At 38.6% G+C, this 21,975-nt stretch overlaps 1 protein-coding gene across 1 annotated transcript in view; it reads right to left on the bottom strand.

Annotated features, from left to right (window-relative positions):
• The window catches only part of grid2 (glutamate receptor, ionotropic, delta 2), a 905,841-nt gene that overhangs the window by 323,925 nt on the left and 559,941 nt on the right, over positions 1–21,975 (bottom strand). The window contains exon 3 of the mRNA XM_030143377.1: positions 19,547–19,834. Within this exon, the coding sequence (XP_029999237.1) occupies positions 19,547–19,834 (288 nt within the window). The remainder of the gene's footprint in view (positions 1–19,546; positions 19,835–21,975) is intronic.

Here is a 21,975-nt window from a genome sequence, read left to right on the forward strand (position 1 = left end):
GTGATTGTAGGTCACCTTTATTGTCAGAGGCTGCAGACAAGCAGACATTTTTAATATTTGGACTGGGTTTTTTGTATTTACCAAGTAAGATAGATGAATAAAAATATGACTTGGACTCACAAGAAGGTAAGAAAACAACCACAGCCACTTCATTCATGGTTTTTTTTCCAAGTATGAAATGAAGTTCATCAAAATCTGTCTTCAGTCTTTTCTTTTCTGTGAAAGCATATTCAAAACTGTACAACTACTATCACTACTATGCTGATGATAACTGATTTTATCTACAAAGAAATATCAAAAATAATCAGTATTTGCTAGTATCAGTAATTTAAGGACCCCAAAAGTTTCACAACTAGAGTTTGTTTTTCTGCATGCGACCAACATGGCATTAAGCGAGTGAAGTTAGGCCAGTTTCCCAAGACAAAAAAACCCAAAAAAACTCTGGAATGTTGGTTCTTGGCAGGGTCGCCGCTACCAACTGTGGGCCCTATGAGAGGTAAACGTTGTGGATCCTTTCATAAAATTCAGTATCTTATCGATCTGTCGGAGCAGGGGGTGTGTGTGCGGTTCATACAAAACATTACAAAACGAAAACAAAACTGAAACTTAGCATACTTTCAACGGTCCGACTCACGACTTCTGTGCCTCTCATACAGCGGATCTCACACAAAATTTTCATAACTTCTAACCTGTATCCACTGGACCCCCTCCACTGCTCTGTGGGCCCCCAAAACATGCTGGGCCCCATGAATTTGTCACCCCCCCCCCCCCCCCCCCCCCCCCCCCCCCCCCCCCCCCCCCCCCCTTATCGGCACCCCAGGTTCTTGGTGTTGATGTCTTGGTCGGTACCTGAGTGCAGTTGCTGTATTCACACCTGCCTGGACCAATTTCTCCCAAAGACAAAAACAAACTAGTGTGTGATTTAACAAATGCATATCCAAAACACCCTTTGGGAAATCTCCTTTGAAAACTTTTTCAAGCTGAAAAAAAAGTGATGTTTTTGTTTGATGTAGCTTAAAAACAGAGCCACTAAGTTGGATTCATAAAACTTCCTGACACCAAGGTGTATAAGTAACATCTATAAAATGAAAAAAAAAAGAACATTATTTGTGTTGACTTAAGCATATAAGCTTTCATCAAATGTAAGAAAACACAATAAAGTCTGTCTCGATTTGTGCTGATATACAGTTTGTCTTTACCATCGGCACAGAACTAATGCGTCCAGACTGTAAAGATTTTTTGGATTAAAGCATCAACCCAAAGTAATTATTTTTATTGAGAATGCATAATGGCAAAATGGGATGGTTGGCGTCAGTATTTTCACAGTTCAAACTCTATTCCTAATGAGCCACATAGCAGGTCAAGGTAATCTTAATTAAGGCACTTTCGTCGAGACCATTGCTAATGATGTTGGAGGAGGAGTGTATGTTCATGTGTCTGTGTGTGTGGTTATGTAAAGCAACTACCTAATGATGTATTTGATATGGAAAATGAATGACACTGCCGTCATTGCTGGTGTCATGTCTCAGCAATTAACTGGATTGATTAGACTTGTTAAGGGCCAGCGGGCTGGGTGATACAGAGATTGCATCAATGCCAAATTTAGGCGCTTTAACAATGTGTTAAGAAGCAAGGCAGCACTGAAAGTAGTTCATGCAGAAAAAAAAAAAAAAAAAAAGACGAAGACACTCTTTGCAAACAAACTAATGGCACTCACTGTGGAAAATCTCCCACTGGTTTCCACAAGGTCAAAGAAGTGCAGTGGGATGATTTTAGAGACAAATATTTTATACTTTCACAAAACCGTCCACACACTGAGGAGATTAGCAGGGAACATCAGCAGCCACATGACAAAGCAAAAGAATGTGTCACAAAATGAAAAATATTGGAAGAAAAAAGCAGAATTCGAGTCAAGTTGAAGTCACATTTTTCCTGTACAGAGTAATTCTGACACATTCCACACATATGCAGACAATAGGACAACAGGGCAACAGCTTGCTACCCAATCTGTTGACAGAGTTTTACATGGGAACAAAGAAACAAATATCTCTCTATAACAACACGTTCACTTTGTTACACAACATAAAATGTGAACGCTAAACTTTGATTTACTTCGATTTTTATCAATGTGTGTATCCAGTGATATTGTGCTTCTATCTCCTTATCAACCTGTGCACGTGTGCGACGATAATAAAGACAGATGATCAAACAAAGATATCAGGATGACATCAATAATGGCCAAACAAAACTGCTGTAATCTATTTTATCAAGCCATTAAATTGTAATTACTCAGATTAATTATCAGTAATAATATTTTGTCGTTGTGGCGATAATTAATGTCACGGCGATTGGCGATAAAAACCATCATAAGCAGTGTGGTGACACTTATCAGGCTTCTTTGGGTTGGGGGCTTCTTCCGTGCTCGTCTTGTTGAAGTGTCCTTGGACAAGACTCTGAAACTCGCATTATTCTTTAACGCTGCATCCTAGCTTGCTGACATTGGCGCTTGAATGGATGAATGAGAGATAAATTGTATAGCACTCTGGATAAAAGCTCTATATCAACGCTATATTGAAAGTGAAAGGTTCAGACGCTTCACCGTGCATACCTACATACTGTATGTGCAGGCTTATGAAGTGCTTTTTTATTAAGTGCTTATTTACCCACATAGTTTTGTTTCTAAGACGCACATTTCAAGTCCGCAACTGTGCTTCATTTTAAAGGTGTTTTTATTTTGCCCCCCCAAAACAATAACGTGTCTAGTGTTCAGATGCTTCAGTTTACAAAAGAGCTGTGTTTCATTACAGTAAAGGCAAACTTGCATTCACCTCCCTGTCCTCATCAATAAAAACACCAGAGCTAACATAGTTGGAGAGATATATGATTGTTCATAGACACAGCACCACAATATAAAACACACCAGTCTAAGCAAATTTAAGCTCAGTTTTCACATCTCCATATTTATCATTGCAAAGCCACTGCTGCTTATAATCAATGGTGCCAGGCTATATAAACATTTTACACCGTCTGATTTATATTCTCTATGCTAAGAAAGCTTTGTAAATCAACACAATCCAATAGGTTTGTCAACAGAGCAGAATGAATTAAACGCAGAACACAAAGCATATTACCCATTGCTTATGTATGTTATGCCTCCTCCTATTTCATATCATAATTTAATTCCAGCCAGTCCAGTTTTTTCTAGTAATAATTTACAGTCTGTTGTGGGTATCTGGAACTATGACACTGTGCTACATGTCATTCTTAACTAATACCTCCATCACAGGCCTGTGCACGAGAGATAGAGATATTTACTTTTACTGGATACTTTTAATTAAAATCGTTTGCCTAGATTACAGCAGGAAATTTTGCACATTTCAAGAAGATTAAAAACCATGACACCAAATGGTAGGTTTGGTTGTAATCATTTTGGCAGACATGGGAATTCTACATTTGTGAACGTTTGCTGTGTAAAACAGGAATATAACACTACTGATATGACTGCAGCCATTTTGGTACACATCATTTGCCATTTGAAACAACACAGAAATCATATATATATATATATATATATATATATATATATATATTTTTTTTTTTTTTTTTTTTTATTAATTAATTAATTAATTAATTAATTAACTAACTAATTAATTAATTAATTAATTAATTTAATCATGGGTCAGGTTGTGGGTCTAATGTATGCGGGTGCAGATTGGACATGAAAAAAATGTGTGTAACAGGTTAGGTTGTGGTACTCAGCTTTGTAAGCACGGGTATCTTGTTCATCTTGTTTTGTTTCTGCATCTTTCCTTGTTGTAAATAGGGTAGGCATAAATAAGCTGTTGCTTCAGCCTACGCCTTTTGGTCCATCTTTAACTCTTAGGGGTCTGAGCCTATTTGGGCCATTTTTGAGTACTTTTGATTTTGCCTTTATATACTATGTGAAGAAATGTTTATTATACCCATGTTTGATATCTTTTTTTCAGCACAACTTCATCTATCTCATCTGCCTGTTATTTTTTCACTTTAACCTACTATATCAACACAAAAGGCCAAAAAACACAAAAAATATAACATCTGATTTGAAAAAATTATATAATGTATTGCATAAATAACACAAAGATCCTTAATGAACCTTTTCAAAGACTTTAAAAGTGAATATTGGTCCAAAATATTAGATATATGAAATCAAAATTGTAATAAATTAAAAGTTTACCCAAATATTTGACATAAAAGCATATCTGTATATAGGCATTTTCTCCGGTTTCCTCATCCGGTTCAGGTGGGGGTCATTCTCACCCTTACCTGTATTGCTAATGCAGTCTGTGTATTAGAATCCACAGATTCGGACAGTTTTTTCCATTTTGAAAAAGGACTAAAAAATGATAAAGATATGGTAAGAAATATAACACTTGCTTTATATCGCTATAATAATGCTATTTCACTTATTTGCTCCAGATTTAAAACATAATATCTCCAGTTGTATTTGCTCTATTAACATCAAATAAAAAGTGGGAGAGTGTTTCAAGTCCGCACTTTCAAATGCAATTATCCCAAGTGGTCTACGTGACCAACTTCTGATGCTATAACATGTTGAAAATGTCATGTGATTCAGTCATGGAGCTGTGACCGTGGACCCGTAAGGGTTAATATAGAAATCCAAACTGTATGTATGTATATATTGTGTTCTGTTAAATGGACAAATAAATTACTACTACTAAAATTGCCACTACTACTATATACAGGGTGTCCCATAAGTCTCCATACATAGGAAAAATAAATGTTTCTTGACATAAACCATTTTTATTTATATAATATGCTCTATATGACTGCCATTTTGTCGGGAACACATTTCAATGCGTGTCCTCCACTGCTGAAGAACTATAAAGAAGAAATATAAAGAAATACATGTTAGAACCATATGTATTATGTCTCCTATGTATGGAGACTTATGGGACACCCTGTAGTATATAGCATAGAGCAGAGTCCTGCACCAAGTTAGGTACCCGCAAAAACATGCAGGGACTGGTAAAAAAAAAAAAATTCATGGACACAGGCACAGTTAAAATTTACCAAAATGCAGGCGGGTAGCAGGTAAGGAAGTGAAAAAATAAAAGAAGATTCATGGATGACAATAATTTGTAGAACATTTAATGATGATGATTGTCTAATTTGACTGTGGTTGAGCCACAGCTGGTTTGTTTTGTTGTGAAGTGAGTTTCACCTCTGTTTACATCCAGCAACCGAAGTCATTTAGCAGCACATAGTAGAGATTTATTGATAGCATGCATTTTAGCCAAAAATAAAGCCCTTAAAAGTGAGATACTGTATAGACAATGTGTTTAATTACGGGTCGGGTCAGGTTGTGGGTCTAATGTACGTGGGTATGGGCCAGTGTGGATTGGACATGAAAAAAATGTGGGTAGCGGGTCGGGTTGCGGTACTCAGCTTTGCGGGTACGGCCAGGTGCGGGTTTGGAAAAGTGGACCCATGCAATAGTCTGGCATAGAGTATACAGACCATAGTATAAAATATATCATAAAGGCCTAAATAATCCAAATTATCTGACCGACAGTTATATCCGACATTTTTTTATGTTCCATGAAGATGTACTAAATTATTCCCAATTGTCTAATCTCTTTCTTTCATAGGTTTTCTCTTGTTCACTGCTTACAGAAGTGTATGTTTATGTTAGAGTGTTCGTCCAATCATATTTCACCATCATGAGTAAAAGGACAAAGGAATGCGGGTAAAAAAAAATATCTTGAGGCCTTCAGAATCAACAGTGCAGCCTCTGGAGCATTAAATAAATCATAATGAAGCTAATGAAGTTGTAACCAATCAGATTTCATGCTGGCTACAATGGGGTGATCCAGCAGACATACAATAATAGCATTTTTACATCATTTAATTGGACGCATATTGGTTTAGCTTCAATAACTGTTTTCCTAACCCACAATGGCTGACGGGTGAAGAAATTGGTCGTAGATATACTAAAAAAAAAAAAAAAGTATTAGTTTTGATAAGTATAATGTGTTTTATTGCCATTTTTATATTTTTGCTAATGCATTCGCCTTACTTCCTTACTTCCATTATAGTGAAATATTTTACTATATGTGGTCTAATCAAAGTCCTGTGAGCTGCTTAGGCTTTCTCAAACTTATTTTATGACATATTTTAACATTTAAGTGTTTTAACAGCTTTATGTTGTGATTGGAATTAATCATACTGTACAAATCTTTCTATATAAACTGTTTATTTGTAATAAAAAGACCAAAAAGAGTCAGATCATTAAGATGCAAAAACATAAAAACCCTGAGAAAGAACTAAAAGTTATTTTGATGTAATGTAGACCAGTCAGTTTACAGAGATATTGATACCCCCCCCCCAAAAAAAAAGAAAGAAAAAAAAAGCATTTGATGTAGGAATATATTTAAGCTAAAATATAAAGCACAACAACTCCTGGTCCAATTTTTCACATTAATATTCAGGAGTACCCTCATCCCCTCCATCAAAGTTTGCTTGAGTTCTTGCCTCCTGCTGCTCGAAGGACAAGGTTTCAGCATGTACTCCCCACTGCTGAGCGGATCATTGGCTGTCAGCCGCATTCCATCAAGGAGCTTCAGGACACCATAACCGATAAAAAGACGGGTAAAATTGCCACCGACCTTGCCCACCCAGGCAACCATCTGTTTGAGAAACATTCCTCTGGGAGACAGTACCGGTCCATTAACACCATGATCACCCATCACCTCAACAGCTTTTTTCCCCCTCAAGTACTGTCACCTGACTCAACCACTCCTCCTGAGTCCCCCATGCAAAGACTTCCGCACAGCGCCGGGCCTCTTCGTCCTAATCTGAGGCGGAGGACTGCCTTACAGTTTTGCTATTTACTGTCACCTAAGTGGCTTTGGCAACATTTTTCAAAACTTCTCTGTGTGACCCCGAGTGACTTCAAGTTGTGACTTCTTATCAGGTAAGTGACTATTTTTGGTAATTTCCGAATACATTACAAGACAGCAACAGTTACAGTGAGGACAGTGAGGAAACAATCTCAGGCCAAATGTGGTCTACAGGGTCTATAATGTCCACATCTGCTTGAATAATGAGTGTAATCGCTTTGTTAGGTACCATGAAGTAATGGTACTAATGTAAGGAATGATGTTCAAAGGGAGAATGTGGATGTGGACAGGGGTCTGGATCAGCACTGATGTTGTAATGTGCTAAAAGTGATGTTCTAATGTTCTAAAATACATGTTTCTTTTACCTTATATGTGTTTTTCTAGTATTTCTTCTATTTGCTTCTTTGATTTTTTTTTTTTTTGCCACTTACTTGTAAGGAACCAGATATGGTAACTTGATTGACCTTGGTTTTCTACATAAAAACAAAACATTTTGAAACTTTTCACAAAAGTAATAAAGTGTTGTTAGGTCCTCCAATAACACACTAAGGTTGAAATTTTGAACTTCACAGTATTTCTATGAGTGCCCTCTAACGGTTTAAGGCTTGTTTTCCTCAAGAAGTGCTTGTACAACATTACCTGTTGATTATCTTTGGAAGAATACGAACAATGCAAAGACACAAAGTTAAACTTTTTAGTTTCCATTATCTACCGGTCTCTCTCTCCTGCTTCTTCAACTCTAGAATATGTCACTATAAATTATTGCTTCATGAGAGCAGGGTGTGATTTGTCAAAAAAAGAGGGGGGGGTGTTTTTTTTTTTGTTTGTCTTTTTTTGTTGGAGTTCGGGGGGGGTTATATAGGTGGTGGTGCGGTCCATAACTAACATAACTAACGCTGGCGTGAAACAAAAGTGAAACCCTAACCGTAACCTTAACCCGGGTTCTATTCCTCTATTTTACAGCGGATTTTACACGAAATTTTCACAAATTGTAACCTGTATCCACTGGACACACAAATGCTGGGCCCCAGGAATTTGTCACATTTACCCCCCCCCCTTTATAGTGCCCCAGTGTATGGGGACTTTCGCGAATTCTGAGACTGCCAACAGTCCGGTTCAGGTGAACGTTAGTGCCAGTAATGTAGGATATAGGTGTAAGAAAACTGTCATAACCTGCCTGTTATTTCAATTGGTTGGTTGCCCCCCCCGAGTATGAAATTCATTGAGCAACAGTAGGGATGTAAAAACCAGTGGGGGGGGGGGGTTGATCTCCCTCATCCCCCCCTACAAATCGCACCTTGGTTATAAGAGACGCCGCACAGAGACAACTCAATCAACTGAAATGGTTTCCATAACTCCTTATAAAACAAGGTTTACTTTTGTATGGCACGGCTCCCTGTGTGTCCCTTTACCCCATGTGGCAGGTTTTCCTTCTCAACACTCAATCCTGGCTCAGAGAGAAAGCTAGAGTTAATGTAGTGTAGCAGCCAACAGCATGCAGGGATTTCACCTGCATGTACCGACCAGCTCAGTGGCACTCTGTCTGTGTTCAGAAACCTTCGCTTCTTTGCCCACCGCTTGTGTTTCCCTCATCCCTTTCTCTTCCCTGGGTTTTTCATCTGAAACCCCACTGCATTTCCATCATTTGCTCTCAGTTCTCTCAGACTGAATCTCATTTTGAGGGCCTGGAAAGTGCACACACTTATTCGATTCTTAGTGGTAGCCCCCGTGTCATGTAAAGTCGATACTTATGCTTGGGAGCCGGCCCAACAACGGTGTGCTGCTAGCTTCTTTTATTGTGACCTCAACTCCCCAAAATTAACAATTACTACGATTTTTCCTCTTTGCAAGTTGTCCCGCACTTAACAACACCTTAAGGACGTGGACAGAGATCAGAAAATAAATGACCGAGTTTGTCTGTTTGGACTCGTAGTTGGTCTGTTTAAACCATTTGTGCATTCACAGAACTATGAAAACCTATTAGAAGGAAGAAGACGGAAACTGAACTTTGCACTGTAAGGACTGATTGAAGAGATTCCACCTGCCGAGACGAACATCCAGCATCTGCAAATGAGATTCAGCCTCTATCCTACCCTGGTAATCTGTCAGAGCCTCCCTGTTCTCTTCCTCACTTCCTGAGCTTGACTCCCCCCCGCTACTTTGCGATTGTGCACTGCTACTTTTATTTTATAGATTTAGATGTTCCTGTCCTCCTGGTCTGTTTCACCCTCTCCTTTCCTGCATAATGCATTTCAAACTCAGTCTCGTAACTTTTGTTTGAAAGCTATTCAGGAAGAGACAGACCTAGCTGATGACTCAACTAAAAAAAATGACGACTGAAGTAACAAAGAAGAATTCAGCAACAACATCCACTTAGCCAGTTATCTACAGGTACCACAGCTGTGTATTAGGTTTGTTCATGATTTGCTTGGTCAGCTAGTCTCCATAGTTTCTTTCTACTGTGGAATCTATGCTGAACAAATTTCCTTTGTGAGTAGGAATAAAACAAGGTCAAGTATCAGCTCGCTATCAAGCTACATTAGTACTTTACAGAATTTTCTGTTTCAAAATCTAATTCCACAGAGGCTTGTCTATTTTTTCTCATTTTCCTTTTATATCTAATGCAATACTAAGCTGAAGTAGGGTGACAAGTTGTCCCATTTTGTGTGGGACTACACAGCATTATGACAATTTTTTTGGATATCCCACAAATTGAGATGATGTCCCACATTTGATTGGCTCTGGCTCTCCAAAGTGCAGGACAGTCACCTTTCTCCAAACCTGACTTTCATTTTATAGCTGAGAGAGCGCGATCACCATTGGCTGTGTCCGCTGCCAATCAACCAACATACACATGGGGTCAGGAGTTCATCCAACCTGTCATCAGTGTCCTTCTGACTTCCACCACTGACATACACAAAAACAGAGGCAAAAGCCTTAGACGCACAAAAAAAGAAGATGCTGCCACAGGAAAGAATGGGAAAAAGGTTAAAAGTTGTTGAAACATGTAAAAAAAAAAAAAAAAAGCAAACTGAAAAGCACTTCGAGAGCGCAGACCTCCGCCAAGACAAATCCCTCCCCCCCACCCCAATCACCACCAAAATTTAATCAATTGTTTCTTGTGCCAGTATCAACATTTCCTGAAAATGTCATCAGTCAGTTATCTTGCTAACAGACAAAAAGACAAACAGACACACCCTGATGAAAACATAACCTCTGCCATTTCACTTGGCGGAGGTAAAAATAACTGCCCAGTGCAAAAATATGCATACTGTGTGCAACCAAATCCAATTGTTATTCATATTTATATGCTCAACATTAAAATGAACATAAAAAATCTAGACTTTGTCTCAGTATTACGGTTACATGTCCCACATTGTCCCACACAAACACACTCCTTGTCCCACATGTGGCTTGTAAGCACCTGGTCACCCTGAGTTGAAGGTGTAAACACTAATGTCCCAACTGAAACTTTTGGAGTTACTGCAACCTCTTAGAAGTATGTGTACACCCCTGCTGAAGTGGATAACTATTTTACTGTTTATTTCCCCCCTACAGTACGTGCACTCCGTCCTGTTCTGTAGGTATACCAAAATCATCTCTCCTCTTTGTCTTTCCCGATGGCCTTTTCCTTGGCTATCTTTTTCCCTGCCCCAGGCATTTCACTGTTGTATGGCCTCAAAAGGCAGTGGTTTTTAAAATACAAACTGAGTTTTCTCATGGCACACAGGCCTGCAAGCCTAGGTCCAAAGAATTAATTTTCCTAGTTCCAAGATGTGGCTGAAAACATTCAAATACCAGGCCCTGGAGATCTAAACCTAAACTTGCGAAGTTTACCTCCACATATGATGAAGTAAAGTGCTTTAGGCCCAAAAGCATAGTAGCCTTCCTGAGTGCTCTCCAAATCATCTATTCCTTCAGATCTGACTCCCTGTCTCATTCCTCCACAGTTTTACTTTATTTCCCTCCTTCTCTTCCTCTTTTTCACGTTTTCTCTTCAAAGACCCTGGCTTCACATTCCACAGTCCTGCAGAGAGCTTAACCAAACACTTGTAAAAAACCAATACTTTACAGAAGGCTTGGCACGTTTTAGGTGTGCATTACCTTCACCATCTCCCCAAATCGACCCTAGCTTTGCATGAGGACCACCAAACATACCGTTTTCCTTTCCCTTTATCAGACGTTAAGTGTCTATACTTCTCACTTCTTTGCACCACCCACTGACTCCTGCCCTTTCATTTTTCATTGCTAGGCCTATATATACTGTAGATTATGCACAGTTTACATTACCAGACAGAAGTCATTGGGACTAAAGTAGTAGGATGGTGTTCAAGTGTCTAAGGGATGAACGCGTGTTGTGATCTGGCTAAAGATGAAGGGGTATCATCTATCTGGTGTTTTGAAAGCTTTTAGTTTTTTCAGATTTGACCTTCAGTATATTTCCTCTTGTTGGTCTGTAGTAACTCCATATTCTTAATGATGTTAGAACCTTATATCCCACTCTGTTCTGTGTTAGTAGTCTCTCTTTCCCCTTTTCTCTCTTTTAACCTTTTATTGTGAGGGCATTTTACTTCAGGTGTCCTGTGAAGTGTTACTTATGGTTGCATGCTGAAAGGTTTCCGCTGTTTTTAGTTGTTTTTATGTTTATCTGCTGCCTGGCTTTTACTCTACCCTACCAACTCTGCTATGCCCTCAGATGTATGCCCTTTCCCCTCTCTGTTTACTGTTTATGTTTGTTCTTCATGTATTGAGAATCTTTTTATCTCCTTGTTCTCTCTTTCACTCTCTGAACAGTTGCACTCCTGGAGGAGACACAGTCAGACATGACCTCCCCAGTATATAACCTTGTAGATCTTTGTTGTTTGGTTCTTGAGTATATCTGTTGCTCTGTTCCTCTGAATCTGCCCTTATCATCAAATTTCTCCCGTCCTATCTCGGCAGGGCTTTTATTTATTTATTTATTTTGCCATTTCCTTTTACCTCCCAACATTTGCATCCTCCTTACATGACATTTTAAATTCAGTAGAGCGAGGTAAAAAAACACTGTGTTTCCTCATTCTACATGTGATCCACAGAAGATTAATGTCAGATTTGACATCCCTCTCTACTTTAACAACACATTTTAGTGAATTTTTAATACACTATGCCCAAAACAAGAGTGCATTTAGACCCTATTTGCACTCCTTTATCATTTCTATCCACCACTTCTTTTGTAATTGCCCTTTTGCCTCATTAAATGCCTCACCCCATCTACCCTGTCAAGAATTTTCCTTTGTTCAGCACCAGCAAGAGCCTGATGAAACAAGGTGAGGTGACACTCACTGTCAGTGTGACATCAGCAGGCCACACTGTGGTACAAACTCTCCTTTATTGTATGAACGTGTAAAAGCAGCAGTTGACATTTTTACACTTACTGCATAAAGAGCATAAAAAAAGACGAGCCTTTGATCACTCTCATCGTACACGCTACTTGTTAATGAGCAAATTTTTTTAGCGCAGAGTTTAAAGCTAGGAGGAAGTAGATTTTTTAGGATATGAAATTGTTTTTTAAAACTGTAAATGTGCTTGATTAGAGAACAGAGAGTCTTAAGTACAAGAGCTACAGCAATGAGCTACAACATGCAGTAGATTCCAACTCACAACATTTACAGCACATGGCAGAGGTCCAGAACATTGTTTTGTCTTTGGGCACAATGCATTTTGACAAATGGAACATTTAGACCATGCACTGTTATGGGTGCAGCACCAGTTTACCATATTGATTTAATGTTTTAATTATAAACTACTGCTAAAATATTAATGACTATTCTATTATTATGTCCAATATTGGGTAAAGGACAAGAGACATAAAAGTATGAGCTGACATTTTACAGGTCAGGTCCACTGACTGCCTTGGTTAGTCAAATGTCAAGTGAATATCTTTATTTTACATGCTTGTATTTAAATGTGTATTGATCCAAAGATATATAGTTCTTTTCGATATTTGTTTTTTTTTGTTTTTTTTTTTTTTTTTTTTTATAATAGGGAATCATTCACATACTGATTGTAAGTAAGGCTTCCTAACTGTTTTCCTAATTCAACTTTGGTGAACTTTTTTGGTGCCAACATCATTAATTAATTCCAAACTTCAGCATTTTTGGCCATCCACACTACAATGCAGCCCTGGAGGTTCTAAACTAAAACAGGGTCAGCCAATTTTCCAAAATGCTTCATTTTCATGAAGTTACAATACCAGCAAGAGTAGGAATGCTAAGTGTAAGTGCAGCCAAAGTTATACTTCTTAAACAAAAACATAGTTTTTCTGATCGTTTCACTAATGAATACTGAACTGTTGAATGTTTAAACATGTAAATGGTGTCAAAAATCCATTTTCATAAACCATGTGTATTAAACTTTTGCCCAGTGTAGGTCTAAGGAATAACTGCCTGTATTTTTAAATCTGGATTTACCTTATTAATAAAGAACAGCAAAACACAACCATAATTTTAGGAAATGTCAAAAAACTGGGGGGGGCTTTCAGTAGTTCTTAAAACATGGTAAATGCACAATTGAAAACAGCTGAAGGTTGGCAGTTCTAGTATTAAATAAGCAGATTTGTTCAAAATATCAGCTACGGGTGTTTTCGCCCTAATAAACTCACACCCAAGTGACAGCCGAACACTTTTCAATATGGCTCTCAATTCAGCTGTAACCTTTTTATTGCTGTGCCTCAGGCCCCACTTGTCATTGGCTAAAAGCAAAACAAAACAAATCATCTAATGTCAACAGTGTTATTACCACTAAGTGTTATTCCTTATTTGCTCAACAAGGCTAGCATGGCTGCAGCGGTGAGTGGTAAGGTCGCTGAGCAGGTGACATGAACCTGTCGCCAACGTCACCTCATAAAAAACACAGCTTAATATAGTGAACGAGACACCTGAGGAAAGGGTTAAAATAACTTAAAGAAAGAAACAGCAGGAATGAGAAGAAAAGGGAAAAGGAAAGATAGAAGATGGAGGGAGGAGCAGGGAGATAAATTAGGATGAGAAGAGAGAGAGATAATAGAGTGAAACATGTGTTCTCAGTGTCCGCGAACGCACCGTAGAGCTGAAAATAGGGATTGGACAGTTGCACCGTAGCTTCATTTGAGAGGACACACTCGAATGTCTGTTCTCTAAAGAACTCTCCTTTGTCAGAAGGGCGGCCTTTTGGGAAACATTGCTATCATCTTAAAAGGCCATCCCTCTCTCTCTCTCTCCTCTCTCTCCTCTCTCTCTCTCACGGGCACTTTCTCCCCTCTCTCTCTTTTCCTCTTGCTCTCCCTTCTCTCCTTGAACGGGGGGTGAGGCCATTAGGGAACAATGGTGATATCTTTAAAGGGCCTTCTGTGGGTGAGAGCGCAGCACTGCCAAAACCCAGAGGATCCATGTGCTGAATCAGTGGTCACAAAGCACAGAAGGGATAGAGGGACTTAAGTGGGTACAGGCATGTGTGTTTCAGTGTGCTTGTGCAAATGTGTGAATGGTTATTGTGTAGCATGATCTCTGTACTGTTAGAGATCTGGAGATGAATCCTGGGTGTAAACTATCTGGACAAAGAGTCGTTAGCGGTGAAACAATAAACTGGTTTCAGTATTGACTGAGGTAAGGTTAACATCTGAGATAAAATGTACTTTTTCTGCAAGCACAAGGATTTAGTCATTTATACGAAGCTGTAAAGAACCTGATTTCTTGGCGTGTAATAGAAGCTTCAACAGCTTTGACACAAATGCAAATTTTAGCTTAAAGCAAACTGCAGGCTGAGTATATCCAAGCCAATATGCAAACAGTGTCAGGGATATCTGCTATCAGAGCCACTTGTTTTCTTGTTTGCCAAGATTTGTAATACATTCTAAACACTGACATTCTAGTGTTGGGATCATGTGTACGCCATATTCATCATGTGTTAAGTTGGAAAAACGTATATATCATTGTGGATATTCCCAGGGTGTGTTGTTGAGTGGGGGTGGGGGGTGGGGGGGATCAACCCTCCCCTCTGGTTTTTACATCCCTACTCCTGCTCAATGAATTTAATTTTTTTCAGTTTTCTTACACCTCTATCCTACATTACTGGCACTAACGTTCACCTGAACCGAACTATCGACAGTCTCAGAATTTGTGAACGTCCTCATGCACTGGGGTGCCGTAAAGGGGGGGGGGGGTGAGTGGGTGACAAATTATAATAATAGAGGACTAGAACCCAGGAGTTGGGTGTTAAAAGTATGTAAAGTTTCACTTTTGTTTCACGCCATCATTAGTTACCTTATTTATGGACCACACCTCCAAATATATAACTGTGCCCCCCCCCCCCAAAAAAAAACAAACAAACAAACAAAAAAAAAACACAACACCCCCCCTCTGTTTTTTTGACAAATCCCACCCTGGATATACCAACACTCATTCCATACATCAACAAATCAGATGGAAACCATGACATAAAATTAAAAATGCTATTTACAAGAGTTCAAATATTAATTTAAATATCAAAATTGCAATACTGTGGCGCTACAGAGATGCCCTGACGTATAACTCATATTCTCTAACTGTAAAAATGAAGGAAAAATCACATCATCATTTTTATATTTTCATCGGCGAATATAAAATGCAAACGCTACCATTCCTGCAAATATCAGGACTCATATCGCAATCGCATTATCTGTCAAAATAACTGCAATATGGTTTTTCTGCATTTCATCGGGCCTCAGTATTTACTACACCAGCTTCCAATGAATGGGGACTGTATTTACAGGAAGATCACATTAGCCACTCTTCAATATTCAGCCAATATAGGCTGCTTAGAGCTCACTAGGTAGAAAATAGTTTTATATGACATATTCAGCACACTGATAAAATGCTTTAATGCACTGGAAAATTGAATTTGTGCCTGCAGACTGTTGTGAAAAACAATTCTACAGCAGCGATTCCATTGGAGATCAATGCATACAGCACATTAATTGTGTTAATTGACTGCACTGAATGAAACTGAGCTCCATTATTGTTATGAGAAGTAAATCAGTAGTGGATCGCCTTATGTAAGGATATACAGCATGGCTCTTTATGTGATAAAATTTTGCCATTATTAGAGATGTCACGGGTGATTCTCTCCATCTGATGGCATTAGAAGAATATCCTGCATGTGTGATTTGAGCTGAAATGAGCTTCGAAGTGGCAGAACATACAGGGGTTGGACAATAATGGAAACACCTTCACCTCAAGATGATAATGCCCAATCCATACAGCTAGAATTGTTAAAGAATGGCATGAGGAACATTCTAATGAAGTTGAGCATCTCGTATGGCCGGCACAGTCCCCAGACCTCAACATTATGAGCATTTATGGTCAGTTTTAGAGATTCAAGTAAGACGTCGAATTCCACCGCCATCGTCTCTAAAAGAGTTGGAGGGTATTCTAACTGAAGGGCTTAAAATTTCGGAAACAATTCACAGTTGTATGATCAATACATCGGAGAATTGAGGCTGTAATTGCCGCAAAAGGCGGACCTACCATATTAAATTATATTTGTTGATTTTTTAAGGTGTTTCCATTATTTTGTCCAACCCCTGTAGATGATGCATTGAGTAATACAGAGGTAACCATTGGATCATTGTGATGAATCCATACCAGATCAGAAGAGGTTCTGAGCAAATTTTATCTGCTTTTATTTAAGTTTGTGACAATATACCAAACGCCCCCCCCCCCAAAAAAAGACAGCTATTTAACTCATAAAGACCCAGTGCTACTTTGTGTCAGTTCCCAAATGAATTTGTTCTCTATTATCCTTTCTTAAGTGATTAATCACCATTTATTGTAAATTATCTTCTTTATTTTGCATCTTGCAGAGTAAATCTTGTATTTACTAATACTTCACTGATCATGTAGATGTTCATTAAAGCTCAGCGTAAACTCAACGGATATTATATCAGAGAGAGATAAAACTGAAGAAAAGTGACTTTTTCAGTAAATATATCATTAACTGAACATAAACCAAGTGTCTCCATCCACTGTCATTTATCAGACTTGATGGGTTTTACTTGTGAATCAATGTTTGTAGAAGAGATGGTGTTTCCACATTCACTACGGAGCCTCTGAACATCCAATGGGTATATGCTGAACAAACTGCCTTTTATCAATTCGGAATGAGGACATATGTTAATTCACGTGGACATATCTGGAAGCTGCACCAGTTTGAACGTAAAAGCTATTGGTGCTATGGGCAACAGCACAGTACAGACGTGCAGGACAGATCTGTATAAATCAAGATTTAAGAGAAAAAAAAAATGGCAGAGGCATTAAACTTGCTGGAAATCCAAATAACGTTACCTACGGGTTTAGTTTTGCTTCTGTCAATCATGGAGTAACTGGAACAGTTTTAATGCAGCCCCGGTATCTTTGATTGGAAGATTTTACAGACAATTTACAAAAAACAATGAACACACTGCCATGGGACACTGGTTGTTACGTTATCTCCTCAATCCTAATTATTTACATGTATTGATAGGATTAGTGATCAACAGGTATTAACATTTTAGATCAGTAGATGCTTTGGTTGCCAGTGGCTGTTTGGGTCTTTATGGGTTAAAAGGTACTAAATGATGCACTATGTGTAGCTTTGAGAAGCAGAGCTGGGGTTGGAAAGGACACCACTTGCATGACACAGTTAAAAGGCATGAACATACACCTTCATGTGATACTCTTTGACCTTCATGTTCTTCATGCACAGAAAACAGCGAAGCAATATCTCTGCCGAAAGTGAAGCAAGGCTAAGAGAGTGAAGAAATACGCTGGCACTTCTAAAAAAAAAAAAGGGACATAGATGTTTCTAGTCTAATGTTTAGACTTAATGGACTGGAAAAAGAGAAGGAATAGAGACAGAGGAGGAGGGTAAAATGAGATGGCATACACACAGAGTGGATACTAGCATAAAGATGGATGCATATATGTATGTGTGTCTGTTTCTGTGTTTATGTGCATCCATATGTGCTGTGTAGATAGGCTGTGTTTTATTTTTGGTAGAAAAGAGCAGGATTTCTGATGTAACCCTGCATCCAGAAGCTTTCTAATGTCCTTTCATGCAGCAAATACAGTTTTACCATTGCATTACAAAAATTCTGAATTCACACAACACCAGTTTCCTATATTAGACCTGCTAAGAGTCTTTTGGCCTGTTGTTTATCTCCCCCATTAGGTAACTGATGCAAAGGAGAGAAGAAACCATGTACATTCAGAAAAGGACACGTCAATTGCAATCGGAATGAGTGGTGCCAGGCACAACAAACCCCACCCCTCACACGTATTGTAGCTTATTTTGGAATCGATCTAACTGATGTCATCATGTCTGTGTGTGTGGTGATGTCAGCATATCAACTGCCTCTACAGGGTGGGGAAGCAAAATTTACAATGAACATTTAGTTGTTTTTTCTCAGTAGGCACTACGTCAATTGTTTTGAAACCAAACATGTATTGATGTCATAATCATACCTAACACTATTATCCATACCTTTTCAGAAACTTTTGCCCATATGAGTAATCAGGAAAGCAAACGTCAAAGAGTGTGTGATTTGCTGAATGCACTCGTCACACCAAAAGAGATTTGAAAAATAGTTGGAGTGTCCATAAAGACTGTTTATAATGTAAAGAAGAGAATGACTATGAGCAAAACTATTACGAGAAAGTCTGGAAGATACCATTGAAGAAGAATGGGAGAAGTTGTCACCCGAATATTTGAGGAACACTTGCGTAAGTTTCAGGAAGCGTGCGAAGGCAGTCATTGAGAAGAAGGAGGACACATAGAATAAAAACATTTTCTATTATGTCAATTTTCTTGTGGCAAATAAATTCTCATGACTTTCAATAAACTAATTGGTCATACACTGTCTTTCAATCCCTGTCTCAAAATATTGTAAATTTTGCTTCCCCACCCTGTATATATGTGCCAAGTTTCTGTCAGTCTGCCCCAGGGCAGCTGTGGCTACAAATGTAGTTTACCACCACCAGAGTGTGAATGTGAGAGCGAATGAATAATGGGTCAATAATTTAAAAAGCTTTGGGAGTCTAGAAAAGCACTATATAAATCCAATCCATTATTATATTAAGTCTGAAGTAAATTTAAACAAAAGTGATGATTTATAGATATTGAAATTTCGCCCATTTTAAGTAAATGGGAAAAAAAAGATATTTGAAAAATGCATAAAAATTTTTACTTTGACCTACTTTTTCCCAAAATGTAACCACATATATTCTGGGTCACTGGCAATCTATAACCCAGTTTGGTATGATTCAACCAACAGTTTTGCTACTAGAGACATGTGAAATTTCGCCCATTATAAGTCAAAGGGGAGGAAAAAAGATTTTTAAAAATTCATAAAAACTTTGAACGTTGGCCTACTTTTCCCAAAATGTAATGACATCTATTGTGGGTCACTGGCAATCTATAACCCAATCTGGTATGAATTCAACCAATAGTTTTTGCTGCTAGAATGTTAACAAACAACAAACAAATTGAACCAAAAACAATACCCCATTGCCTCCGCCCTTCGGGGGGTGGGGTTATAATAAAATTTTGAAGTTTAACAGTATTGACATGAAAAGAACAGAGAGATGACATGAGAGTAATTTAAATGATCTTACCAAAATCAGAATCATAGAAGAGTATGAACTTCTGCCAGCTGTACTCAGACACCACTTGCATGATGACCTCATTGAGATAGACAGGTGGGCGGACCATTAGGGTGTAGTCATCTGTTCCAGGGCTGCGACTGGTGGGTGGGCAGGCGGAGCGTGGTGTTCCCGCTGGGGAGCGCTGGATAAAGAGGTGGGGGATGTGCATGGCATCGGCAAGTGTCTGAAGGCTGCCCGCCGACATGCAGCCGATAGAACTGACCAGAGCCAGGATACCAGCGGTCATCAACTCACAGGCTGCAGGAATGAGAGGGGCAGAGAAAGAGAGGAGGAGGGGGGAGGAAAAGGGACATTTTATTTAGCAAAACAATACAAAATGGATTGGAAAAATGGAAATGGGCTCTGAGACTTAAACACATATCTTGGATGGATAGAGTTTGTTAATCCATCTTATTTAACAGAAGTATCAATTGTATTGTGTTCACTGACACACACTGATATTGAAAGATATTAACATGAGGATAAGGTTTTCCCCTTTGTATTTTCATTTAGGTTAAGGGTGTCTTTTATTATTATTATTATTTTTATTATTATTATTATTAATAGGAAAAGATGAAGCGATACCACAGGTCATTCCTCCCCATAGCCATCAGACTATATAGCATTTCTCAGCAACCCCCACTCCACCCCCCATATCACACCATGTGCATGTGCAACCACAATGTAAATATGTAAATAATATTTCATTTTAATTCTAAGTCTATATTTACATGAATATTTATATAAATACCAAATTTCTTATTTGTATCATCTTATCTCATCTGACCTTATTATTACTACAACTACTATTACTACAACATAATAATAATAATAATAATAATAATAAGAATAAGAATAAGAATAAGAATAAGAATAAGAATCATCATCATCATCACCATCATCATCATCATAGCAATTTTCCACTTGCACTGATAAACACATTTGTCCTTTCCCAGCTAATTGTAAAAATAATATTTTGTGAAACCAAACATTTAATAGAGGAGGCCCCTCAAAACCATCTCATGCCACATGTAGAAATGATCTGAGGTCATGTAAACAGATAGATTATGTATAGTGCAGCACACTGTCTACTGTATACAATAGATAACACAGTCCAGGATGTTTGTATGACTTGTGATGGAAAAGACATACAGTATCTTACAGAGGTACAGTACATATAGTTTCTGATACAGTAATAAACAATGACCCACTGCCACATGTACTATTATAACCATTAAATCAATATAAACTAGAAAAGCACTCGGAGAGCGCAGACACCCCCTGCCCCCTGATCACCACCAAAATTTAATAATTTGTTCCTTGTGCCAGTATAAACATTTCCTGAAATTTTCATCCAAATCCATCCATAACTTTTTGAGTTATCTTGCACATGGACATACAGACAGACAGACAGTCAGACAGACAAACCAACGGCAGCAAAAACATAACCTCCTTGGCGGAGGTAACAACAATAAGCAACACTATCATGTACGTGTCTACACTTACTACCATCCAGACTATTCTAGGGATAACAGTGCGCTGTAAACAAATATACACCAGTAAACTATAAAAGTGTGTTTCCATAAATAGTATCTGTATGATGTTATTCAACTACGGTGTGTTCCCTTCGTGCGATAGAGATTAGATCCAGATTGTTTCTGCAGTCCAAATGCCTCTCAGCTCTGAGACACTATCTGTGCTTATTTCACCATACTTGCCTCCCTCCCTCTTTTCATCCTTCCCAGGCCTCTAGTGATGTCAAAAACACCTCTGCCTCCTACCCTCTCAACCCACTCTCCTGTTATCTGCCTTCTTGTCCAAAACAGCCCCTTTGAGTGCTTACCTTTCAGCCCCAATCATTTCAGAGTTGCAGTATTTGCAGTGATTTTCATTTCTGTTGCCTTACAACATCACTGAATGTTGTACACGTTCCTCAATTTGGAGTCATCTGGCCTTATTTTTCCACCTCTATTCGAACTTCCCCTCCTGCAACATCTTTCCCATTCCACCTACCAATCTTTTTTCAGCATCTTTACTCGCCAAATATTTTCTCCCTGTTGTTTACCCTCATGGCGACAAAAATATCCACCTCCATCTTATTTCATTCCTATTCATCACAACTTTATTCCTTTTTTCACAGACCTCTTTGCCTGTCGCAGCCTGGTCTTACTTTCATTTAACTCTCAGTACTATCAGTATTTCGTCCTTGCTTCTTTTTCCTATTGCTCATCTATACTCTCCCCCTTACCACTACCCCTCCATTTTGTGCGTTCACATGAAGGGGTAATGTTGTCCTGATTCTCAATTAGACGAAGGGGAAGGGCTAAGGTGGAGGGATATTTCAGGACCACACTACGAATGGAGGGGTAGGAGAAATTTCCCATAATTCTCTTCGAATC

This window comes from Sphaeramia orbicularis, chromosome 9 (assembly GCF_902148855.1).
Source record: "Sphaeramia orbicularis chromosome 9, fSphaOr1.1, whole genome shotgun sequence".
In the NCBI taxonomy this organism is placed as follows: Eukaryota; Metazoa; Chordata; class Actinopteri; order Kurtiformes; family Apogonidae; genus Sphaeramia; species Sphaeramia orbicularis.